A 25,660-nucleotide genomic window follows, 5' to 3' on the forward strand; every position below is an offset into this window, starting at 1 on the left:
ATCGCAGTGTGATAACGTTCCCTCCGAACATCGGAGACGTATCCTAGGGTCGACAAAATATTCTGGGGTGTTTACCTTGGATCCATCGGCACCATCACGCACGCCAGAGTTCAGGTTAGAAGAAAAAGAGGAGCCTGAAGAGGATGAGAGCGGGAGACGCGCGACCATGAGGGTTAGGATCAAGGTAGCTGCAGCTGTGACCAAACAAACAAACACATCTCTTCCTCTTACTCCCATCACATATCCATGCCATTCAATTCCCTTTTCCCGACGCGTCCTTACCCTGCACTAGCTATTGTTGTCGTCGACCACGTTGCCTGAGAAGGTTAGCATTCGTTACAGCAATAGGAAATCCGCGATAACGAGGTGCCGAAATGCTCTCCTAGATCGCGCAGAGAAGCCAACCTTTGCGATAAGGATCCAGGATATCCCCTCCAGCTGGGCCATCGTACGCCCGTTTACTTCGTCTCTTGCATGCCAACTAACCAGTTTTCAGGCGCTGTATGGTTCTTCCGGTATTCCAAGCGCCCACTCACATGCGATAACTTCTCTGCTCTGGAGCGAAAGCTCTATCTGTGTCAAACAGAACTTCGAAGAACTTTCGGATGCTTAATTCGTGGCAATTCAGGGCGCCAATTGCTCCTAGATCGCAGATAGAAGGCCGAAGGCCAGGAAGATTTCACGGACAAAAATAGCATGTGCGTCAAGCCTATTTTTGTCTGGCTCTCGTTGCTCTTTTTACGTCCATTTTGGCAGGCCCATGCGTGCTCTGTCCAGGCGTAGAAACGTTCAGATGGTACTACCTTTGACTAGAGAAGCTCCATGTAGGCGTCGCAGCATCGACACTGCTTTGGCTCCCCTGTACAACAGATACGAAGACTTCGGCCTTGATGTGACAGACCTTGGGTATCTGACGCGTCGAAAAGCTCCCTATGCATTCAGTTCGCGACAAACGGAGGAAAGTTTTCTTCGTTGCTATCATATCGCAGCTCCATGTCAATCTTCATATCCGGCTCTCGCTCCGCATCTTTGAATTCCGGAACTCTTCCATCGACTCGTCGTCGTTCTATACACGGCATGCTGTACTGCGTGAATTTTGCCAGCAAACCAATGGTAGATAACGGTGAGAGATTTGTGCTGCCATGCCCGAGTTGAATGATGTAATCCCGTTTTTCATCAGTGATGCGAATGATGCTAAAAAGGAGCCCTAGCCCAGCAGTTTCCGTTATCCTTTTCGACAACCATCATGAGCTCACCCTACCCCAGGTCTATGGGTGATGAAGAGTCGGCAAGTCGTGGTGGAAACGAGGCATCCCGACACAACTCCGAAGCTGCGTATTTTCGTCGGGCTATGGGCCGCCTGCTCAATGGCGATCGAGACGAATGCCGTTCTTTGCGATGGAGAGAGGATGGCAATGAGGAGCCCTCGGAGAGACTACCAGTGCCGACAGTTATGCCCTCCACAGATGTCTACTCGACACCATTGCCAACTCTCTCCATCATTGTATTGTCCATTGTACGTCCCTTCTCCCTGTTGGTTCCATTCTTGTTGATAAGAAGTATCACAGATGATGTTAGGAGAATTCCTATTAGCGAACGTTTCAACACCGTTTTTGTTGTTTATGGTTAAAGGTCTGTTCCCGTAGCTCTGGTCGTTGAGTCGCACTCAAGCAGGAGTAGATTTTGGCGTTTTATCTGACGACGCGGAAGTCGCATTCTGGACTGGCATACTAGGTATTCCATCGACCTATCGGCCGGTCTGGCCGTCTGATGCCTCTCAATAGTATCAACCTTCTTCTTGACACAATTTGCGACTTCGCTTCTTTGGGTACGTCCATCCAGCCATTTGATTCTAGCTCCTCTGACAATCCTTCCAACCGTAGGCCACTGTGGCTGATAAGTATGGATGCCGTATGGTATTGGTCGTATGTCTGTTCGGCGGCTCTGTTACATGCGCCCTCTTTGGACTATGCAAGAATATCGAGCAAGCCATGGCCGTACGTTTCTTGCAAGGTGTATTTGGTGGGGCTGTCGGAGTCGCAAGAGGTGCAGTGGCATCTATCACTGACGAAAGCAACTCGGGAAGAGCTTATGCAATTTTGGGGTATGAAGTTTCTGCTAGATCTTTCACAGTATGTTGAACAACTTCTCAGGTTCTGTTGGGGATTCGGAGGTGTCGCTGGTGCGATTGTTGGCGGGTTTTGTCAGTCAACTTTTACGGCGCTCTGATCGTACGACTTACGTTTTCTTTTTGCAGTTGAAAGTCCCGCCACAAAATGGCCAGGAGCTTTCGGCTCCGGATCTGTCTTCGCTCTATACCCGTACCTCCTACCATGCGCTGTTGCTGCATCTATCACGCTAGTCGGTAAGGTGGCAGTGTCGTTTGCTTGATCTTTGCTCAACTTCTGGGATAGGTTCCATTATGGCCTGTTTTCTCGGGCGAGATGGAGGTCCTGCAACAACCGCTGCTTCTTCGGAACCTGAGAAAAACGGAGACATGCCTTCTCCTATCCCGGAGGAAGAGTCTCTTACAACCAGTCCGAATGCAGACGACGATGCATTTCCTCGCACGTTCACTGGAGGATCTCTGAGCAAGACTCTGACACAGAAGCTATCCGGCTACCTATCAGCGCGCGGACAGGATACGGCAGATACTAGTACCGAGCCGAAACCTGGACCTTCTGCTGCGTTACCGATACTGAGGTCGAACACGTTCTCGAAGGCGAGCCGAACCTCCGGGTATGGGACTTTTACCAGCAGGTATGGTCAGAGTTTCAGGGCGAGGCGGGAAAGCATGACAAGTTCTGTCTTACCTTCCTCGAACGTCCAACGAAGGAGAGGCAGCGACGCGAGCATTGCTCACCGTATGGTCATGGCCAACGAAAACACAGTTAACAACATTGCAGACCTTTGGGTCGCAGCGGCGATGAACGTGGATAACGATGACCCAGATCAGACAGACGACGATTTGTCTGATGACGATTCAATAGATACGTCCCGGGGGCGCCGGTATTCCAGAAGTAACACTGCCTCTCCGTTTTCTCGCCGCTCAATCTCACTGCAAAACGGGGGCGGCAGTGGCACGCCTACTCTTCGACCTGTGCCTCTCGGTGCTTCTCCGCATCCGCAAACAAGACGACTCCGGCAGGCCTCACTTGCTCCGTCGGTGGATACGGTGTCGAAAGGAATGCCTTCGATATACGCCAATACAGGTGTCGAGTCGTCACCGGCACCGGCGGCGCCATCGATGTTGTTCCGTTCAGATACACTGATGTCTAATACCGACGCGCTCACAACGATTTTGGAGGCGCGAAAGTCGCAGGTTGAACTAGAGCGACCTCCTTCGATGTGGTCGAAGTTGCCAGGAATGATCATCTTGCAGTATGGATTACTTGCACTGCATACGACGACCCATGATCAAATATTTATGTCTTATCTCGTAACGTCTGTCCATTTTTCCATATACCCTGCCTTCCATTGCTGAAATTTGTTTTTCAGAGATTATGATTCGGGCGGTCTCAATCTCAGCGCTGGCGGATTTGCGCAAATCAGTGAGAAGCTTCGTTTGACAAGGGTAACATGCCATACTGACCGTTCTCGCAGTTGCCATAATGTGCATCTTTCAAATTGTGTATCAGTTCTACCTGTATCCGTACGTCTTTTGTGCCTTTCTCTCGCTTGCGAGCTGAAGACTTATTTTGGGCTGTGGTTTGTCTAGTAACCTTGGGCAAGTCTTGCTGTCAGCGCTTATCTGTGGCTGATTGAGCTGACACCCGCTGTAGGCCGCCTCGTGGAAGGCTCTCGCATCTTGCCATGTTCCGGCTTGGTTCGTTCTTGTTCATACCATCGTATTTGACGGTGGTGTTGTACCGCGGCCCTTTCGCCAGCGCAGATAGTAGTGGCAGTCTTGTGTTGATGACTGGTTAGTGTTCTCCGCCCTTTTCGAAGTCTATGATTCCTAATCAGCGCATGAAATATTCTCCCAGCTCTCGCTATCAGCACGTATGTCTTCTTCGCCTTGTCAAACCTTGGAGCTTTTTGCCCTGACCGATCGTAACATAGCGCCGTAAGGTTTTGCGGAGTAACATTTGCGTTTACCTCTGTGGCAATCCTTTTGAATTACAGTGAGTGATGCTCTGATGTCCCATCCCTGAACATGATCTCATAATCGTTTCTATACAAGTGTCCCCGCCCGAAGCAGTTGGGTACGCCAACGGGGTGGCGCAAAGTATTGTCAGTCTTGCCAGATGTTTTGGCCCTGTCTTGGGTGGTTACGTAGGTGTTTATCCGCCTCTCGTTATATGTAGAGATTGACGATGACTGTAGCTGTGGTCCGTTAGTATAGAGGGCAACCCGGGTGGATATCCGCTCGGATTCATCGCAGTAGGAGCAGTTTGTGCGATGGCGGTTCTGCATAGTTTCCTTATTCGATGATGACTATCCTTATGATTCACACTTATCTTCTCACTTTCGACACCATTCCGATTTAACGCCGCTCCAATGGACAAAGTGTATCTTATCCAAAAAAGGGAGCAAAAAACCTTGTGGGATCGGATCGATCATTGATAGTTTTTCGTTCCTGTTCTAATCCTTTCGCGTGAACTCTTCACCAACGGTATTTGTTACCTGTCAGCGAGCAACGCGAACAAGACAAGCATCTTATGTCCAGCTCCCAAGCAACCCGTGTCGCCGGCAGGTGTCAACTACTGACCATGAGTGACTAAAAACATACGAGATCCATCTTTCATGCGTGTGTTCCTTATACCACTTTCTGTATCCGACAGCGCTAAATGAAGATAAAGGTCGTCGCTAGGAGTCGTGCCCCATCAGTTTGATGTTTCTTCGGTGGCAATAGTCTCCTATAGAATGCTCGCGACGCCACCGGATATTATGGTTTCGACAATGGAGAGGTTTGGGGATGCTTCTCTGTCCTCAGAGTGTCTTTACCTCCATGGGTTACGCTTCAGACCGGCTTCAGACGTGGGCGCAGAGATTACTCAGAGTTATACCATCGAAGGTTGATCATATGCCGTTCCTATCTCAATGGGTTCGTCGCAACCTTCTTTTTAGCAAATTCTCGGCCGTAACAAAATGAAGTTCGGGCCAGTTCCTGTCAATCCTCAACAAATGAACTCGTTCATTCCTACCGTGGATCTTCCTTTCTTCGGAGATATGGAGAATTACGGTACGCTGGACTGCTCTGCTCTCACATGCTGAAATGTCTAAATAAGGGTCGAACTTCTCAAGCTGAAGGAGATTCAAGCGGACATTCTCCTTCGTTCTCCTTGTCTGCCTTGAAGTTGATAACTGCCCCTCCGAACATTTCTAGATTACAACTGTCTTCCAACTTGTGTGCCTCTGAAAGCCATGCAATTTTTTTCCAGGATTGGGTTGCATTGACACTACGGTTAAACGCGACAGCCCAGAGTTATGTTACTGCGAATGTTATCAGATCACCTGCCATTCTTGACACAACTTTCTTCCTTTCATCATTCGCTGAATTTGAAGTCTTTCCAACATCCGTGTAATCCTCCATGAAGCATGGTCGTAAGAAGGCTGATTCCGAGTTTCGGGGTAGTAATCCTTGCATATGCTACAAACCGAAGCTACCCCGATTTTCGTTACTCCATGAAGGTGAGCATGCCTCGGCCTCTGTGAGATTGACATTGAAACATTGCTGCATAGGAAACTGAATACGTAGGTCCACAACGAATGTTGAGCTCCCTCCTACTCAGGACGTTGCCATCGGCTGTGAATAATTGGATGCTTTCTAGCTGTACTGACAGTCCAGCGATTAATCATTCTCTTACGGAATCACAGGCTTAAGCTGCGCAAGGATCGCTTCGACGACATGAAGTCATCGGAAGACGCCGCGGATCTAGCTAGTGACGCAATAGAAGGCTCGACGTAAAAGCATTCAGGGATGCAGGCACCAGTAGAAACTGTCGATTTCCTGGACCAAAAACGGTGGAGAAAGCTCGTTTCGCGGCAGGCAACGCTGAAAATTTTCTAGCAGTTCGTACCTTTCGTTCCCCGTGTGTCTGTGTTCAGATGGGAAGACATCAGCGTGGTAAAGGTGTATGCGTTAATGAAATACTTTCATCGACTCGTGCAGCTTTCAGACCAGTTTGATTCACGTGAACGAAGGAAGACTCCAACTTCTTCCAAGATGAGTACCCACGCCAAAATACGAGTCGCCCTCAAGTTCGTCTGTCCTTGTGACCTGATATATCTTCGTCTATCCATCTCCAAGATTCGCATCCTCCATGGGGTAAAGAGTCGCGGGATCTCCTTGTGATTGGTACTTGCTAACCATTTATGAGAATGTGTTCTTAGACGGCCGACCTAGCCTTTAATAAATTTCAATACTGTTATATCACTTGATATCAGTCGCCGGGTCATTGCTCAGGCTGTTGCTAGCCGCAGTGTCGAACTATGAGTGCCGGCATCGCGCTTTTCTTTACGTGTGCTAGTCTTACAACTGTGAGAGCGGTCATAGTGGTTTCGGGCCTCCATCATGAATATTTCGTACTTACTTTTAGCTGGCTCTGGATTCGATAGTCGAGGCTGTTCCATGGTCCCGGCGGTTCGCCATGGGCACTATTATTTTGTATACTAATACTATTGTAGGACGACAGATGCATTATTCCGTACGAATCTCGTAGGCTGATCTCTTCATTTGATCTTTCCTGAGAACCATGCTAGTCAAATCATGGGCCGACGGGGTAGATTTTCAACCAGTAATTTCTCTCTCTCTTCACGTTCACTAAAATCTCGTAGACTTGCCATCCGTTAGGCAAAAACTGGAAGTGCCATTCAAAGAAAGCATTAAAACATTTATTTAACTGCCTGCCCATGAGAAGGCTATTGATTCTGGGATGCTGTCACCTGTAATTCAATCAATCAATCAAATTTTGACCGTGAAACAGACAGGCTCAGGGATTTCCAAGGCTGTGAATACTTGTTTCAGGATTGTGTGCCGACCTAGAAGCGACTGCTAGAAACTTTACCGTTACGAGATTCGAAAGTACACTCATTTCCCCTTCGATTTCACTCAAATCTCGCTTAACGAGAGGTACTGACACTTCTAAGTTCTATCGTATCCCAAGCCTGCTTCTGGGAGAGCAAAACGGTGTTGACTTCTATTTCGCTCAATGGTCACAGTAAGTTTCTACACTTCAACATATCATCAGAGTTTCCGTCCCACATTGAATTATACCCAAGGTTCCTCTCCGTGAGCTGAATCGAGTTAATTCTGTTCTTGCAGAGATCATTTCTCCGCCGATTCGTCTGGTTCCTGTCGAAACCTTGACCCACATTTTGTTACATGCGCAGTCGACAACCCGTATGCCCGTATGATGTTTTCGACTTGATGACTGGTCCTTGGATGCGCATATGCAGCCAGTGGAAATCAATGACCGAATACGATGTCCATTTTTGGGCCAATATTTATTGTCGCAGCCAGGAGGATTCGGTCTATGGAAAGTTACCGTTTTTAAGCTATCTCAAAGTTCCCAGCGTCTTTCAACTGTATCATGATTCTCTATTCGTTGCCTTCCAAAACACTCCGAACATGACAGTCTTACACCTGGAAACGTGTTACAATTTCCATATGCCCCTTCGCTTCTCATATGTTCAGGAGTAGTGTTGCCGCGGCTAAGCTTATCTCGGCTTAACGCCGAAGTCGGTTTTGAGCCGCCGAGGATAGAAAGGGGGGGGAACAAAAACACAACTTTTGATAATACCAATAAGTCTTCTGAGTGAATAAAAATATCAAAACGCCTGTCATTTTGCACGTTGGTGCAGCGAGAGCAAACGGCTCAAAACCGACTTCGGCGTTAAGCCGAGATAAGCTTAGCCGCGGCAACACTATTCAGGAGTTTCGGCGTAAAGGTAGTACTGATCTGTATTGCGAGCTCCCGCTATCTACCATCTACCATCAACCCCCGAGATAGCCCATTAAACCCTCGTTCATTCTACATGATAAAATATGGGCCAGCGTGGATCCAGGAATTTCCTGGAGTTATAAGTCCGTCTTTGGATACTGTTTGCTTATGCGTACTCTCATCAACGGAATATGGTTGTACGAACGAGAGGCTTATTCCTTCACACCCACTTACAGAAAAATCTTGTTGGCCGGTCAAATTTTCTATTCGAACGTCGAGATTAACATCATCAGACGGAAGCGTTCCGTTAACATACTAAAGTCAACCCCACGCCTCCGTGAACTACTTAGTCATTGAACCGAGCTAATTGTGGTATAAGTTAGTGAAGGAAATGTCAGCTGTGCAGACTATGATCCTGGGACGGGAACGTTTCACATTATACATCCATGCAACTCCGAGTGGGGGGACCCATTTTTTGATGCCCAAGTCCGCGTCAAGATCGACAATTCGTTCGTCGATATAATCTCGCTTCGTCCAAGTTTATGCACGAGGATATCGGTGTGGGTCATAAGCCTACCCTCAGGAAGGATTATAATTGCAGACGAAGAAATCTGGTATTTGAAACATTTGAAGGAGAGCGGAAGCGACATTTCCATCGTTACATACGAGGAAAATGTGGCTGCGACTGTTCTTTAGTACCAGTACATTGTTGTCCATTGTCAAACTGTCGGCTCCTGTACCTACAGCGCGAAACATTCTGGCGTGAGTTACGGCATGTGTACTGGAGTCTGCAATACGTCGAGACCTTGCGTAGTTGGTATTCTGTGTCATCAGCACAGATGGTCTTTAGTTCAATACAATCCAAGTCGTGACACTACTAGGCATAGAATATGAGATTCAGAGGACATGGGAAGAAACCCAACTTACTTGTTAATAGTTATCTGGTGGTTTGATAGTAACGCGATGATGGTTGTTCCCTGCAGCGATGCTGAAACTGTCGGCTTTCAAATCACGATGCAGTTGCGGCGAGGTGTTATTCAAGGTGGACACGACGAGGCACGACGAAGACAGGCAAGAATTTCCCGAGTGGAAAATTTAGCAATTATCGATAGCCAAGAATATTAGACGATCGTCACCGTTGCTGCGATATATCAGAGCTGTTAAATAAAGACGTATACACGGTGATGTGTCAGATATGCGGAAGGAAGCTAATCCACGTGATATCCTGTGATACGCCAGCTGGGAGATCCCTTAGCGCCAGAAATGGCTCCACGAGTGAGAAAGCCCTCGCCATATCATACATGATCCAGAGTAAGATATAGAGGGACCGATACGCAAAACTGAACAAACGGCTATCCCTTTCGGGTTCGTTAAAACCAAACCGTTCAGCTGTCTTCTCAGTTACAAACGTGAGTAGGATAGCGGAGGGAGGGACAAGCGCGAAGATAATGGAGCACCCCCGCCAGAGAATTCGTTCGATTGATATCATGAAGGGGTAGTGCCAGGCAGCACAATAGACGGCCCCGAAGAACACGCCGATGCAATTGCCGCATGCGACAATATAAAATAGCCTTGTGTTGTTTGGATGTCCAGACCAAAGGCGGGGAACTCCTCTTTCACTAGAGGGACCAGCGACCTCTGGGATTATATCCCCGCCGAAGAATATGGATAAAAGGCGAAAATTCACCCAGTCCTTAAGATGTTCGATGTCCATGCTTCTGGGGAAAAGGCTGGGGAGTGGCCTCGGTGTTTGCGATTCGTCGGAAGTCGGGGTATTCACTGGTAGGAATGGGGCATTTGTCGGTGAAGTGATGGCGACTTGAAATGGGATAGAAATTCCGAGAGGCTTGTGCCACCAAACTGCATAGTTAATGATAGTGAAAATGGCGTAACCGATGGCTACTATTTCGAGGATGGTGAGAGGCAGGTGTTGCGCTACCCTGGCAACGCATTGCAGGAGGAACCACGTGGCTTGACCCACGGCCACTGCTTTGGAAAGACCATCGCCTTTATCTCTCTCATTGATTTCTTTCTTTTCTATTTGACAAAGCAAATCCACGAGCCTATGGTCTTGTTTCAGATTTGCCAGAGTTATCGGACATCCGTCACAGTACACAAATGCACCCATGGAAACGAGGAAACCGTGCGACATACTGAGCTTCCCCGGACGAACTAGTTCTACGGTCAGTATTCTGTCCTAAGCAAACGTCAGACTGGTACTCACGCGCACAAATAAGACGAGCCACAGAATGTTGACGTAGTGACCAGATAGTGACGAACTCCGGGGAGAAAACAGTGAAAACCATCAACTCCGCACGACGAAGAACATTGAGGTAGAACCACCCTTTCTTCTCCATTTTCGGCCCCGGAACATTTGGATGGACGGAAACCCAAATGCAAGCGAAAATGGTGGCCAATGAACTCCAGAGAATGGATAGTACGGTTCTTCCACCACCCGAGTCGAAAATGGGTTCTTCGAGTGGCGAACCAGTACCCTGAGTGTCAAGGGGCAAGCAGGAACCAATGATGGAATAGATTAGAGGGCAAAGGGGCGCTAGCCTCAGCGCAAATGCAAGGTTCTTCCGATGAAGGAATAAAAATGAGGAGTCATCAAAGGATGATACAAAGAGCTCACCAGAGAGAGGGATCTAGCCATCGGTTGTGCTAAGCGAGGTGATAATAGTGGCGCACTGAAGTCCCTTTATATCAGATGGCGACCCCGTTCCTGGCGGACTCTATGGCTTTGGTGCGGTAGGGTCGATCTGCGGCTGTATTGTAGACGACTGCATTATATCGGTGGCTGGGCGGTGGGAGTCATAGCCTCATGCCAAAGTTTCCGCAACCCGTAGGATGCTGATCGACTGCGCGGAACTGAAAGAGTGAACAATTTAAGTACTAGAGCTTGCCTTGCATGTGTCAGGTTTTGTATTGGGGAGTGGGCTGCACGGATGGCCCACGCTGATCGGAGATAGAATATTTGTTGACATCGGTATGTCAGAGGAAGGTGATTCACCTAGATTTATAGAGCCCGGCCACTAGTCAGTGGATCCATATCGTGTGTAAGTGGCTCCCCAAGGGCGGTGAGTATTCGGGAACTGTTTAGATATATCACATATGCGGTCGATTCAATACGTCTCCGTCCTTGACGTGAAGCTGTAGTATTGACGAATATGAGGCCAGAAAGTGGATCAAATGTCGGAACTTCAAATTACAAGTGGAGTGTCGTGAAAGAGCACAGACGATACATGCTGCTGGCATATCCGTTATCGTCATAGTGATACAAGTCGTTTCTTTCCGTTTTGGAGAAGTGAGAACCTAGAAAATTGAGGCGCCATTTGAAGTGCTGGCGATGAGACATTAATTGGTCTGGAATGAATGATATTAGCGCCTTGCTACGCAAAGCGTAGTGAAAATACCTTAGACTCTAGGCCAGTAATTAAAATTCGGGCGTCTCTTTGCCATTTGGACGGTGAACAGGGAGAAACAGGCTCTTCCCTCGATCCGAAACGAAGGCCACGGGTCATCAACATCATGGGGGGGAGGTATAGAAAGCGCTAAAATTTTACTGCATGAGAAGTGTACCTGAGTTTGCATCAGCTTCTTTGGAAGCAGCACGAAGGACATGAAGACTTACGGAAGGTCCTGTTGATCCGTTTACGCGTTGACTCCGTCAGATAGTGCGGACAGTGGGAGGGGAGCATATGTGTTGTTGTGATTTATGAAGATTTCCGAAGCAGGGTCCGGAATTTTCTTCGGCACGATGTAGGGAGACTGTACTCGAAATTTAGCTGGCGAAGGGTACTTTTGCTACGCAAGGCTGTAGTGCGAGGAATCAGATTCTTTCTATCTGAATTAGCTGGTGTAACGGCATTACGAACGAAAATCTCACAGAGTTGATATCGCAGATCGCATTTGCCTGCCATGAAGTCATTTGGTCCCATTCCTGCCTCGATGCAGGGGTTACGATGACCACGCCGTTCATAGGAAGGCTACAACATAAGCGCCTGCAAACAGCATTCAGTCGACATGACCATGCCAAAATATAATAAACTTACGCCGCGTGTTCTCTTCCGAGTACTGGGAATATGGTCCGAGAGGGAGATAATATACAGATGTGACGGTTTCTAACTATAGTAAGACTGCTACGAGTGCTCCGTTGATTGACGCTCGTTACGTTTTTGCGTACTTCACTGATTCGGAACGATCCGTCACCGAGGGGCACCCCTACAACGTAGGCAAATTATTACCAGCGGCAACCATTACAGCCAGAGCGTATACCGATGCATATTTTATAACAGCCGACCGACAACTGGCTGTATGGATTTGGTGGGTGTTCTATGGTTGTTGGTCAATCTTAGGGAACCTGCGGAGAATATTTCACCACACCTTGCACCGTAGACGAGTCCTGGAGCAGAAGCCAGAGGATTAACATGCAAAATTTAAGAGACTGAATACCGAGAGACTGCTTTTGTATGGTTGGATGCTAGGGTAAGAAGCGAAAGGAAATTCTCGTATAGGCCGTGCGTTAAGTCTCCTCTGCAGAAAGATGTGGTCCACTTCCTATTGTAGTCGTTCGTAGTAGAGTACACAGCAGAGACAGCTGCAAAGATCTCCCTGGCAAAGCGGCGGCACTGCAGACTTGGCGGGGCTGGAGGGTCGGAGTCACCGGTGAAAGCCTATGGTACAGAATAATTAAAGAATATATTCATGAACAAGTCTTTATTCTTCTGGAGCTGATTTGAGGAATGGTACCAGACAAAGAATGACGAGAAAGAGGGTATCAGAGCTTTCCTGCAAGCTGGTCGTTGAAGGGTCGGAAGGCCGGGCCGAGCGACTGAACAAATCAAAAGCAAACATTGAGCAAATAGGACACGCCTTCCGTGTCCCTTTCCTTCTTACCACCATCATCTTCTCCCTCATACTCCAGCGTCGTCTTTCCCTGGTCTCCTCTTCTCCTGAGCAAGATATTGTTGGAGTCTCGCCATGAACGTTCGCTCAATTCAGTTTGGTCGGGGTCGACACACGTCAACAGTACAACAATCAACAACAAAATAGTTAGGTACCGATATTATCTGGGAGTCGTGACGCGTCGTGATGTAATTTGTAGTGTTCTCAAACCCAACGTGTATCACCCCACATTCTTCGTTGGTGACATAGCTTTAATGGGGTCATGTCTGCCTCTCCCCAGATCTCCGCGACCTACCGATGGGCGTGTCATCAAGGCGGGGATGACCTTCCTGTCGAATTCTTTTTCAATTTGGATTACAATACGGGACCTCAGTTGGGCATTGGTGAGCAGTTGGAATTGACGGACCATGAAACCTTGCTATGACGTAGGATGGGCATCTATAACGGCTGGAAATGGTACTCGAAGCAGCTCACAGACGTCGTATCTTGGGCCGACACTCATTGACTGGCCCAATTCGTATGTCCCTATTCACGCCCATGTTACCCGGATTCTCCCATCCGGTAACACGAATATAACGTTTGTTGCCCTCGAGTTTACTCACGATGCTGGAGATATGTGATAATTGTTTTGACAGCGACTTACGGTTGTCAACATTGCCACAGTCATAGAACACATTTTGGCGTCTCCATTCCTGAAAAAAAGCATTCTTTCTGCTGGAGTCATTGGAACGCCGCATATACTCTTTCATTCTGGCATAGGCGACAGCAGCGAACTCGTAGATCTAGGAATCCCATCTATTCTGAACCTCAGTGACGTCGGCAAGAACTTGTCCAACCATGTTGGGCGGGACATTCTGTTCATCATTGACGACGCCAAGGCGGTTGAGAACGTTTACTTCGAAAACGCAGCATTTCAACGTGATCCTTTGGCGTCGTGGCAATCTAATCGAATGGGTTTCTTGACAACGGGCTTGATAAATCAGCTCGGATTTCCTCGCATACCCAATAACACTGGTGGTTGGCACGATGAGCCGTGTGCGGGGATTGAGACTGCTTGTTACGAACTAGTATTTACGGTGTGCAACGAGCCTTCCTTGAGTTGTGTCGACGCTAACTCTGTTGTACAACGGCGTTACTCGCGATCCTCGTCCCGAGACGGGGAACTTCTTTGTGGTGGTATCTTCGGTACTTTGTCCTCGCCTCCTGACAGCGATCAGTGGAAACAGGATGTTGGAGATGAACGAGATCGGAAAGAAGAGTTCGAGATAGATGTAACTGCATTGGCAGCCTGGTGGCGAATGGTCTCCGCGCTGTGCATCTGGTAAGGCACCGAATATCACAAAGGCGGAAAGTGAAAGGTCCAAAAATTGTGGTAGATCGTCCGATAGATCAGTATTAGCAGGATCTTTCATCATGCTGTTTATAGCCAATGGATGAAATGGATGGTGAACGATTGGGAGGCCTGAGCTAGTTCCTGTGTTCCATACGAGCGGTTCAGGTGTTGCGGGTTTAGAAGTGCGAAGTTCTCAAATGAACGAGAAATCTTCCGGCAGGTTGCGCGGAGAGCGGTTTAGTGAAGAAGCTAGCCAATCGGGTGCAATTGGCATCGGGAAGACGGCTGCGCTAAATCGGAATGTCGGTAAGCTTAGAATAGGGACCGAAAATAAGGAACTCCTGGCACTATTTTCAGGCGTACGTATAACTTAACCCTTCTGTCTGGATGAAAATAGTAAATTGTGGCAGGGAGGAAGCCTAAGAATATCAAGGCACTGATGATAGCGTCAAAGGGCTAACCAGTTAGGTTTCGAATCCAAGGGTTCAAATCAAACTCCATCGATATCTGCGAAGATGTATGTTTTATTAATAAAACGTGACACAGCATGAATAGCTTAAGACCCACAAGGTCTACCGAAACAAAAACATCCGAACATCTGAAAGCATGTTTAAAGCAGTCCAAGCATGGTTGGTTCAATACTTCAAGTGAACGGCTACCGTGATTTGCAGTCACACTCACAAGAGCCTCGGTTCGTTCCTGACAAAAATATTAAGATGTCGTGCGTACAAACCGGAAGATCTGGTGGTTGAGATTCAATGTTAAAAAGGCGCAATGGTCGCGTAGGATGACAGGCGACATACGAGATTTTCTTCACGGAGTCATCTGTCAGCCAGGGAACCTGTACCGAAGACAACGAAGGTTAGACTAAGGTATGGAATAAGTAAGTGACGATACGATAACGGTGAGACGAAAGAATACTGACCTCCTCAGCGCACGAACGTAGAGTAGCGATCGAGGAGAAGGAAAGAAGGATATAAAGTATATAAGAGTCCCTATAGATCACTTGAAGATCATGTGATCCTTAACGCGGTACGCGTCATTTCCATCGAATAAGTCCTGTACCTCCAACATCATCGATATTACACATTCTTATTCAAAGGGAAGTTGCCATAGCCGTTGATGGAGACAAGATCGAGACTCGCGAAGCCTGGCAATGCCAGGCACCATGCCGTATATGCGATACAAGTTCAAATGAGACGTGGCACCCGATGAACGGTGTGGAAAGCTGTATTGAGTCCGATATAACATCAGTACGAACTGTAAAGAACTAGGCACAACACGGGTGGATAATGGTAAACATTTTCTCCTTAATATTTGCCATCTATCTCACTGTTGTTCCTATGCCAGGCATTTCAAGTCCAGGGCAGCCACTGCCATGGGTGCTAGCTGCTCCTTCGCTAGCCTGTCATGGATATCTGGTCTTTTCTGACTTGAGCATGAGCCAACACATGCCTGCTCCCGGTCTTCTCGGTCTTGACCTCGACTTACCGGTATTTTCTCTTATTTTCTCTTGCTTTCTCTCTTCTTGCTAATACTAGAATAATAATGACTCAATCCCTTACTAATGGTATATAAATATTGTACTTGCCCTTGTGTTAGAATCTCTTAAGCTAATTTTACCTATCTTCGAAGTCCACTTAACTGTGTGAACTAAGCATTTCTGATCGGTTACGCCCGGCGCTTGCCAATCAATTGCTTCCCGACTACGCCTAGCACTTTTCTGAAACCCTGTTAGTTATGCCTAGCGCTTGACGACGCCCTCGTTAACTACACCTAGCGCTTGTTAGCACCCTTACGGATCCCTCTTGGTGGTTGGAACTCTGCTTTCGGTCATCCTCGCTCACGACTTGGGTTTTACTCGAGTATTCATTAACTCGTGTATTAACTCAAATACCCAGATCCTTAACATAGCCCTTGAATCAAGGGAACACTTGATCACCGACATCAAGCTCAGAGTCAGGCACTATGCCAATTGCTTGCAGTGATGACTCTCGAGGATCTCCACGGCAAGGGATATTTGATCCATCAGCATTCGAATCGTCATGGCTCTCATGTACCTTGAAAAGGCGTAAGACAAATCTTGGCAAAACATATAGCAAGCGCTTGATTATGCTTCGTCAGAGAAGGAGTCTTTGGAATGGATTGTCGTCGAGCTTTAGATACCACCTTTTCCCAAAATGTTTTAGCGAGGAAAAAGGATATCGAAGACTGAGTGTATGTATTTGATAGAACGAGGCATTATGCGTATGGTGTTTCCGAACACGGTACGCCTGGAAGCGTTTTAGATATGCGTAGTTACTAGTTAAAGTACTTAACACATATCCAAACCGTAACTGTAGTTCTCTGTTGACACAGGTATATATTAGGTGGATTTAAACTGACCAAGGATAATACTAGATATTTAGATAACATCGGCATCGCATCAACTGCGGCATAAGTCAAGAAACAATTGTGTCAAGGTACCTTCTCCCAAAAGCTTCGATCTAGATGGTAACATTAAGCAATGTATGAATCCTATCCTCCACCTGGGGATTCGTCCCAAACCTTGAAGGAAGGTATATCAAGCGAGGGGATCCTAGGACATTGAGGTGAGACTCCTTGTATGTCATCATGGAAACTGGGTGACGGTGGACGCTGAACTGTCGACACGATAACGTTCGCTGGTCCAGACTGCACCGTGATCTCGATGTTAACACCCCCCTGGAATGGCCGAACAGCACCCCGGGTCCCCGATACGGACTCTAATGTGGAGATCTGTGGATATGAGGATCAGTACAATTTGGAAAAAGCATGGTGAAGGACTAACTGGTATCTTGGTAGTTGCGGGGATAGCTGCAACATCCTGAAACTTAATGAGAGCAATGATTTTCTAGAGTTCGCGAACAATCCTACCTCCAATGAGTCTAGTTCTTCTTTGATACAGCGTAGAAAACGAGTGACCAGAAGACGGCCATCCCCGGTGATCAAAGAGTGCTCGAGAGACCTTTCATCGAGTAATTTTGACAGCGCAGGAACAAACTCGTTAATATTACTAAACGAAGGTAAGTATCATGGTCGAGCGAGGAATAAATTATGTTTGGGAAATACCTGGCAATGGAAGCGATCTTTCTTTGCAGTTCTTCGGCTATCTGATACCTTCTTATCATGGTGCTATATCGATCGTTTACTTTCTGCATCAAAGCATAGATACCTTGAAACCCATGCTCGTTAGGCGATGTCTTGATACGTAAAATCAACTATGGCGAGCAATCTCAGAAAAGAACAGGCACACCTCTATCAGATCAACCACGCCAAGATTGATTCTGAGGAAAGCCTGTACACCAGGTGCAGGTACTTTTTCAAGCCTGGTACGCATACGATGAAGTGTCTTCTTCAATGCTTCAACGACACCCCGCCCATTCTCATCTCTGACGGGGTCCTGTGACAAGGATCTATTAATGGGAGTTGGCGTATTCGCGGTCGGCGATGTCGGTGGACCTATCCGTATTGACGGATCCATGTTACGGTCGGTGGAAGAGTCAACGGAATCGGTGCGGTGACCGTCAAAGGTATTGGTCGATGCGGTGATATAGTTAGTGTAGGTGTGTGTATCTGCAGGTTCTACATCTGTGAATCTGGCATCGATAGTGGGTCCTGGGGAGGTTATCTGGGTGGATCCTGAAGACATGGTCTCGGCGTATCCTGAGGATGTGGTCTCAGCATATCCTGAGGAGGCTGTCTCAGCATGTCCTGTGGACGTGGTCTCAGCGTATCCTGGGGAGATTGTCTCGACGGATACTGGGGAGGTTGGTTGGGTGAATCCTGAGGATGCGATCTTGGCGTATCCTGAAGGGTCTGTCTCGATGGATACTGAGGACATGGTCTTGGTGGATTGTGGGGGAGTGATGTTGGCGTCTCTTGAGAAGATTATCTCGACGGGTACTGCGGAGGCTGTCTCGACGGATCCTGAGGACGCAGAATGGGTGGATCGCGGGGGCGTGATATTGGTGCATCCTGAGGAAACTATCTCGACGGGTACTGCGGAGGCTGTCCCGACAGATACTGGGGACGTGGTCTGGATGGAGCATGAGGGTGTGATGTTTCCAGCACATTCTGAGGAGCCTATCTCGACGGATACTGGGGATGCGGAATGGGTGGATCGTGGGGGCATGATGTCGGCGCATCCTGAGGCAACGATCTCGACAGATATTGGGGAGGCTGCCTGTCTGGATCCTGAGGATGTGATGTTGGCGTATCCTGAGGGGACTGTCCCAACGATTACTGAGGACATGGTCTGGGTAGATCGCGGGGGCATGATGTTGGTGCATCCTGAGGAGGCTATCCCAATGGGTAGTACTGGGGAGGTTGGCCGGATGGATCCTGAGGATCTTGACGGTCGTTTGGAAAAGAGGTGATGCAGTTTGGAAAAGAGGCAACCCATTATAATGTGGCTAGCAATGTTTTGATGAGACGTGTCTTCCTGATATTTAAGCCCTGTTAACGGTTAAGGCTGCAGTAGTGGGTAACTGGCGAGTATCTTAGCATTTGGATGCCAGCGATACAGCTAGCACTGCGCAATATACTTTATTTCTAACATCTCCCTGAAAAAAAGACGCCATTTGAATACACAGAGATCAGAAGAGTATTGGTCAAATGAAACAGACCTTCATTCCGAGTTATAATCCATGTTACTAGGGGTAACGTTAACCTTGCGTTAACCGTCAAGCATCAGGCTTCTATCTAACGCCATACAGCCGGTGTCCACGTTTCCATCTGTGTATGGTACAATATGCAGCGTGGTTCTGACAATTACCGTGGCGGGTACCTGATGATGTCCTACTGCATTGATGCCAAACTCCCACCGAGGAGGATGGTCGTTGCAGAGAACTGCTGGAGTCTGCTTGATGGTGTATCAGAACAGGGGGAAAAACGGATGGAAAGCAGACATACGTCGGTAACAGCTGTGTAGCAGCCGTTACAACGTGATAACCTTGCCATAAATTCGCGATGAACACACAATGAGAATCACTTCGGCCGTGGTTCTCTTCGAATGACTAGGATGCCAACTACGTTATGTAATTCGCGTTCCTGGACCTTTGGATTAGAGAGAGAGAGGGAAGCGGACGGTGAAGTATCGATATATCACGCGTTTTTAATTTACAGTTGCATGATGCATCCTTCAATTAACTACTCGGTGCTATCGCCTACGCGGTTTACGCGTTCTATCGCCGCTGGCATAATATCTCAATTGAAGGTTACTTATATGTGTGGATGCTAAAATAAGGACATTCCAGTTGCATTCCAGCACCGTTTGGTAAATATGTAGTATGTATTCGTCCAGCGGTATGGTATCAGAACACGCTGCCTCAGCCTGTCTTTTCGAAGGATGGACCTTGGGAAATCGTTAACTACGAATGGATGATGGATGGCACGCGTTGGCGTCTAAATCATGAACTAACCTGATCCGGTGATGAACGGAACGACCAGATTATGTTGCGTGGACCGCGAGATTGGAGGCAGTCACAACGGAAACTGTCTAAGGCAACTCGGCGCAATTGAGAGCCAACTCACAGTGACCATTGCATTGTGGGCACAAAAGCACACCAGAGCCGCGTTTCCCAACCTCAAAAATAGCGTATACACAACTCCAAGGTGTATGGATAGAAGTTGGGTTAGAGCAGCAGGGTTGTCAGAGCTCGCATCGTCATCATTGTCTAGGTGTCGTACGTCGTGTCCTTGGAAGTGTAATCGACTCCCAAAACAGCGTGTCATTGCTGCTGCTATTAGACGTCTGGGCCTGATCCTCATCCCACCTTCCCATTAGTACCTTCTGTTCTGTTATGCTCCTCTCTACTACCACATAGCCTCGTCATCATACCCTTCATTCATTTAGAACGCTCGCCACCTCTCTTGTGATCGCCATCGCTATCGGCGTCCTATTTGTCGTCGTGGTTGCTATTTTCTCGATATGGTCCCCGTGCTCGCAGATGGCACTCGATACTTGACCCCCTACAGTTTTTGTGGTTGTTAATGTGCTTCAGTTCAGTATCTATGGCCGATTGGCCCTGATGTCGATGTGGTGCTGGGTGGGAACGGATGGAGATAGCACCCATTCTCGGGGCAGCTGCTGGCAGAGATGGGAGTTAGCGTCGTACTAGTCGATGACGGTCATAACGGGACCGTCATTTGGAGTGTTCCCTCGCATGAGGTCAAGGGAGATTAAATAGCCGCTATCTGGGGTTTAGGGCTTCGCACCGTACCGTATACGGTATACGGCCGTATAGCCACGGTACAGTGACGGGCGACGGCTGGTCCGTATACCGTACCGTCAAGGCTCTCAGAACTAGGCTGACGGTACGGTACGGGTATATAGACGGCCGTAAGGTAGTGAGAAAATGTATTACTCGCCATATTTGACAGGTGCACCGGCCACCCGTGGGCAATGTATTTCGAAACATGAGCGAATAGTAAAGGGATGAACAGGAGTAGGGCAGAGGCAGCAGAAGTAGGGAAGAGCAAGTATTTATGCCTGCCATAAGAAATAGAGCTTCATGTGAGCGAGCAAAATAAGAGCTAGCTGTAGCGTTGAAGAGATCGCAGTGCTAGCGCATCGTGGTACGATGTTGAGCACATGGTAAACATACGTATAGCGTGCTCTGATGAGGGTTATTTTTAGACAACCCACACGGCCGTCTTTATACGGTTGTTAACGGGCGACGGGATATCCGTATACCGTCCGTGTCTGGGCAAAGTCTTTTGCCAGACGGAACGGATACGGTACCCGTATGACGGCACCCGTACAACCGTACTATACGGTGACGGTGCGAAGCCCTACTGGGGTTCTTGGAGCCGCCGGATGTGCAAAGTGTCTAAAACCAAAAATATAAGTACTGAAATAAACGAGACTTATGTACCTGTGTCTAACGCCATGCAGCCAATCCTTAGGTCATGTACATGCAATGCATACACAGTAGAAGCCTGAAGGGCGAGCGATGCTCCGGGCCGTCGGCTGATATGTTTGGTTCTATTACCTCTGGAAGACAACTATTGCCATAAAAAGGGTCATCGAGCCGAGTGGGTCAACAACAGATCGAAACACCTCTTTATCACTTCGTCTTCAGTTCGTTTATTGCCAGAGCGTCCCTCCGACACCTCGTCATACCAAGTATACGTGAAGGAAAAGTAAAGACTACATCTACGGCTTCCGAGTTCGAGCTTGCGCTTGAGGAGGGCCAACATATCGTTTTCGAGGACAGGGATGAATCCTCTTCTTTTCTCCAAGGAATGTCAATCGTCAACCGCGATCATAGTTCAGGATGACGACGCTTGAGACGCAATATCGATAATGAAGGAGAATTCATAGAATAGAATGTTAGGCTAAAATATGAACTGGTACGTCACTTTCAAAGCTGCGGCAGAATTGGCGCTCATCTGACTATCCCGTAGCATCGATAACATGGAGGAATGATGGAACATAATGTCAGGCGAAAGTACGAGCAGGCATGTAACTTTCAAGGCTATGGTGAAGTCGGCACTCGTCTGTCTATCCGGCATGGTAGTATCTATCACGCCGTTGGTAGGGGAAGGCTTAGCCTGCCGATCAAAATGGTGGTAGGTTTCTGAGGGAATACTGGGTCCATATGGCAGAAAAGCAGAGTAAGTAATGGCTATTGTTACGAAGTACTCGAATTCTGATGATGGTGATTTTGTAGCTGTGGTCTACGCAATACGGTCTGAAATGCCCGTTTTTACAGTGTGTATCATTCTGCACTTGATGCCTATCCGGTCTCTAGGGTGATGACTGATGGGGCCGTTCTTTTTGATACGATCCAGATGTTTTCTACTTGTTGCCGCGTTTTGCCCATGTTCTTCACTTCAAATTTTTGTCTCGGTACCGGACATCGTATCCATGCGGTAGAGAATGAGAGCTCCAACAAACGGGAGTTTTCTCATTGGCATCGAACAGGGTCAATCCCTTTCATTTGTGCTTATGGGATCCGTCCCTGCTTCAGTCCCAGTTCCATCCGTTCGTTGCAACAAAGAGACAATGCTTATCGTGCAAGTGGAGAATCATTCTATCTTTTAACACTGTTCAGCACCGGTCATCCTTCATCATGCCTGACTTCTTGATCGACGAGTACTTATCTGCCCTCGTTCCGACGATGGTTCCGTTAAATCGGCCGAAAGCGAAACTGCCCATCGACAATCTTGTGTTTGTATTTATCGGTCGATGTGTGTGATGACCAAGGCTTCTGGTGGGAGAACCTTGCGGCCAGAATGACGTTACATTGGGATGTATCAGCTTCTGTCCTTCCAGTAGTTTACTGCGGGGGATGATTAGTATCTTCAAGTGATGTCGGGTCGCCGTAGGTACTTGCCGTATGACTCTTTCTTTTGCGTCTCAGGCTAACGACCCATAGATGGGGTAAAGTCTTCGGCACATACGAGACAAGATTCGGACGTGTTATGATACCGAATTTGCGATACTGTTTTTTCTCAGGATTAGGCTGTCGTCAAGCTCGTTCTCTGGGATAGCATCTATGCGAGTGTGAATGAGAGGGCGCTTCATGCTTATGGGCCACAGGAGAAACAGACTAATGTTTCGACGAGCGACATGCGAACATCTTTCGTCTGCCTCACGTTGGATGAATCGTTGCTGGAAAACCAGAAACGTAATTTCGGGACCTCAGTGCGTCTGCTTAGCCAATCATAGCTGCATGTAATGTAACCCGAGCACTACTTTCTTGGGCTTAAGCGAAATCCAGCTGCTAAATTGCCGTTCTCGACATCGACGCTTACCGCCCTTCCCGCACCGCACTAGGGCTCTCTAAGCGACATCGACTTCTGCTCTCCAGAGGTAGCCCTTTAACTTTATCTGCCGAGTATAACTGACACAACTTCTATAGTACCCGCAGTTACTAAATTAATACCCCGACGGCCGTAGGAACGACTCGTGAGCGGTCTATGCAACAAGTAGCTCCCAGATGTCTATTTCGACTGCACGGAATCCTAAAAACCGCATCTTTCCTCTCAAATAAACCAGTCTGCGCTACTGAACTACCTCTCCCTCTGCTCAGCCCCGCATACATCGGTGGCTGTTGCAAGGAATATCATCCTACTCTCGAGGAGGGACAACAGCGTCGACTTCTGCAGTGGGATGGGTATGCCTCGAGCATACCATGACGTCTCGATAACATCAGCGACTCGTAATCGCCCGACTACTGGCAATGGAAGCAATATACAGCATCCCAGTGACAGTTAGTCGCGCCTTCATCCAGCCACAAACGCGTACACTCCTCACACTTTGAGCTCCATGATCAATGCTGACCGGATCCAGCTGTAGTTACGGATGTACCACTATTCGTGTATTGTTTCCATCTGAGATTGCAGCGGGATGTGACGATGGTAGGGCAAGTGGCGGGGGTGGGTCGCGATCTGTTCCAGTTGTATGGCGCGTTATAGCTGGGTCAGGTGTGGAAGGGTGAGATCGAAGATGATGGTGGTTCGAGGGAGAGTTATGAAGCCTGGCCTAGGGAAGGACGGAAATACTTTATTGTATGTCCCTTCTCGAGATATTGGACGTAAACCTAACCTTACTTTTCTCGTGGCTAGGATTCTATAATCTAATTTTGAATAAAGCATGCCTTTCAACACCCAAGCATAAATTCTATGCTATTTAACGAGTCGAAAGAATACGACCGCATGCTGAAAAGTGCAATATCGATCCCCCTAAACAGAAGCATAGCCGTTCTCCTTGAAGTTGCGCATGTTATGAAGATCAGCACTTCTATGCCGATCGTTGAAACCGAATTGAAGGCTCTTCACTCAATTTCGAGACTTCGCGGCTTGTTGGGGAATTATATACGGCAATAGGCTGGGCAATAGGCTGAATGCTTAGTAGGATGGCGATTGTGATGTAGGCCGATCTTTTAATTTCGAGAGCACTCTATCACTCACTGTGGAACGAAAACTGGAATAAAACATAGATGCGATACAGGTATCTCTTTATATCAAGTCTACATATGTATACAATGAATAAAATTATATTCAAGTCAATCAGAAGCTCAAAAATCCACCGCTGTACAAGCCCAGCGAGACAAATCCCAGTAAAGACTTAGCCAAATTACAAGAAATGGAGGTATATTGACGTCCCGCTGAAGACACGGAAGCTGCGTCGGAAGACGGTGTTGCTCCACCGGAAGTACTTGTCACCACACGAGTTATCGCTCCAGTAGCAGTGGCATTCCCGGCGATAGCAGTGTACGTTTTAATATAGGATATCTCGAACCACGCGTTGTCGTATTTTGGGCTGCCTGGACCCAGGACGAAATCTTGTACCTGCAAGGAGATTATTCAGTGATCGGAGAGGGAGGATTTTCCCCACATACGCATTGTCCGGAGCATTCGGTATGGAATATGGAAGGTATGCCAGCCCTGTTTATACATCTATGAGAAAGATGATTCAACGACTCACCCGTCCCCCTAATCATCCGCCCAGGCGGTGATGACTATATCGGGAATTTCAAAATTTCCTCGAGACGCTGCCGACCATGCCGTGATCACAATCCAGGGTCCGAAGACAGACCGGCCTCTCGGCACCAGCTGTTAATCTTTGCTAAGTACCGCCGTTACTGGCAGACTGTCCAGCCCACGACTTCGCTATCTGTCGCGACAGACTATATACGACTGGTTAGTTGACCTCGAAATTCTTTTTTTCAGACCGTCCACTTCCGGCAGTAGCAGAAGGATACCATGTACCCGCCACGGCGACGCGGCGCTTAATGAATGGTGCGGCATTGAACAAAATTTATTTCCTTCTGAAACGCCCCTCATTTCGTCGCCTTTAAAATCTGTCATCGTTCCTTCATGTAACGGGGTCCCCGGTCAATGTCGTTCTGATCACTGCCCAGCACGGTGAAATCTTCGTGATCTGACTCGTTGTGAGCGGGTACTGCGACTCCGTACTGATCAAGGCTGATGAATAATAGGACTACGATACGTTACGTGAACTGCATGTTAAAATTTATGCGGTGCAGCTAGATAATAATTATAGGTAAGTGCATTTCCTTGGGCATGTTCATATCTGACAGGTATTCTAGCGTGAGAAGAAACACCTAGTGACGACATTCGAGACTCGGTATTGATATCTGAAGGAGTTAATAGGATGGAATGACTGGTGAAAACGTGAGCTGGTGCGTAACTTTCAAGGCTGAAGCAACATACTTAAACACTCATCTTCTTTCCATCATTGCAGTATCGTACCATGTCCAACGCTTTCCCTAGGGACTGGGTTTCCTCTTCATCAATGTGGTATCATCGATTGTAACAACGCTCCCCTTCAAAAAGCACCAGCTCCGCCACTTCACCCGGCGGTCCATACATAGACAAGTCCTTAGCCATTCCAAGCAACAGATCGTGATCATCCTCCGGAAATTTACAACGCCCTATCCTAGTTTTTAGCTTTCGGCACCACAGCAAGAATAGGACAGCAACGATAAGCATACCGATGGCGGAAGATACTACCACGGTAACGAGACCGTGCGCAACAGGG

General features: G+C 47.8%; 6 protein-coding genes across 6 annotated transcripts; 3 read left to right on the forward strand and 3 right to left on the reverse strand.

Annotated features, from left to right (window-relative positions):
• Window positions 1–1,246: 1,246 nt before the first annotated feature.
• On the forward strand, window positions 1,247–4,434 carry EV420DRAFT_1652492 (uncharacterized protein; the record flags this gene model as incomplete). Its single annotated transcript, XM_060478652.1, has 16 exons — window positions 1,247–1,516; window positions 1,569–1,632; window positions 1,681–1,734; window positions 1,785–1,828; window positions 1,884–2,104; window positions 2,154–2,203; window positions 2,258–2,365; window positions 2,415–3,444; window positions 3,499–3,551; window positions 3,604–3,652; window positions 3,719–3,739; window positions 3,783–3,922; window positions 3,987–4,002; window positions 4,063–4,124; window positions 4,184–4,275; window positions 4,327–4,434. The coding sequence occupies 16 exons, from the start codon at window positions 1,247–1,249 to the stop codon at window positions 4,432–4,434; spliced, it is 2,382 nt and encodes a 793-aa protein (XP_060322297.1).
• A 4,433-nt stretch (window positions 4,435–8,867) lies between these two features.
• On the reverse strand, window positions 8,868–10,768 carry EV420DRAFT_237840 (uncharacterized protein). The gene is made up of 3 exons (XM_060481340.1): window positions 10,522–10,768; window positions 10,111–10,465; window positions 8,868–10,058 (listed from the first exon to the last, which is right to left on the reverse strand). The coding sequence occupies exons 1-3, from the start codon at window positions 10,540–10,542 to the stop codon at window positions 9,076–9,078; spliced, it is 1,359 nt and encodes a 452-aa protein (XP_060322298.1). The 5' UTR covers window positions 10,543–10,768; the 3' UTR covers window positions 8,868–9,075.
• A 1,998-nt stretch (window positions 10,769–12,766) lies between these two features.
• Window positions 12,767–13,867, forward strand: EV420DRAFT_1343089 (GMC oxidoreductase-domain-containing protein; the record flags this gene model as incomplete). The annotated part of the gene is made up of 3 exons (XM_060468947.1): window positions 12,767–13,177; window positions 13,224–13,410; window positions 13,498–13,867. Coding segments are annotated over exons 1-3 (678 nt in total), but the record flags the coding sequence as incomplete, so codon positions are not given.
• Window positions 13,868–16,644: 2,777 nt separating this feature from the next.
• On the reverse strand, window positions 16,645–17,989 carry EV420DRAFT_1652495 (uncharacterized protein; the record flags this gene model as incomplete). Its single annotated transcript, XM_060478653.1, has 5 exons — window positions 16,645–16,884; window positions 16,937–16,972; window positions 17,023–17,161; window positions 17,218–17,348; window positions 17,402–17,989. The coding sequence occupies 5 exons, from the start codon at window positions 17,987–17,989 to the stop codon at window positions 16,645–16,647; spliced, it is 1,134 nt and encodes a 377-aa protein (XP_060322300.1).
• A 2,225-nt stretch (window positions 17,990–20,214) lies between these two features.
• Window positions 20,215–20,672, reverse strand: EV420DRAFT_1590323 (uncharacterized protein). The gene has a single exon (XM_060474908.1). The coding sequence runs from the start codon at window positions 20,643–20,645 to the stop codon at window positions 20,340–20,342; it is 306 nt and encodes a 101-aa protein (XP_060322301.1). The 5' UTR covers window positions 20,646–20,672; the 3' UTR covers window positions 20,215–20,339.
• An 821-nt stretch (window positions 20,673–21,493) lies between these two features.
• On the forward strand, window positions 21,494–23,425 carry EV420DRAFT_1672270 (uncharacterized protein; the record flags this gene model as incomplete). Its single annotated transcript, XM_060479083.1, has 8 exons — window positions 21,494–21,501; window positions 21,594–21,720; window positions 21,757–21,765; window positions 21,822–21,862; window positions 21,903–22,076; window positions 22,515–22,572; window positions 22,616–22,798; window positions 22,865–23,425. 8 exons carry the CDS (start codon window positions 21,494–21,496, stop codon window positions 22,928–22,930), a joined length of 666 nt encoding a protein of 221 aa, XP_060322302.1. The 3' UTR covers window positions 22,931–23,425.
• Window positions 23,426–25,660: the final 2,235 nt, after the last annotated feature.

Source organism: Desarmillaria tabescens (genome assembly GCF_030435595.1).
Source record: "Desarmillaria tabescens strain CCBAS 213 chromosome Unknown EV420scaffold_125, whole genome shotgun sequence".
In the NCBI taxonomy this organism is placed as follows: Eukaryota; Fungi; Basidiomycota; class Agaricomycetes; order Agaricales; family Physalacriaceae; genus Desarmillaria; species Desarmillaria tabescens.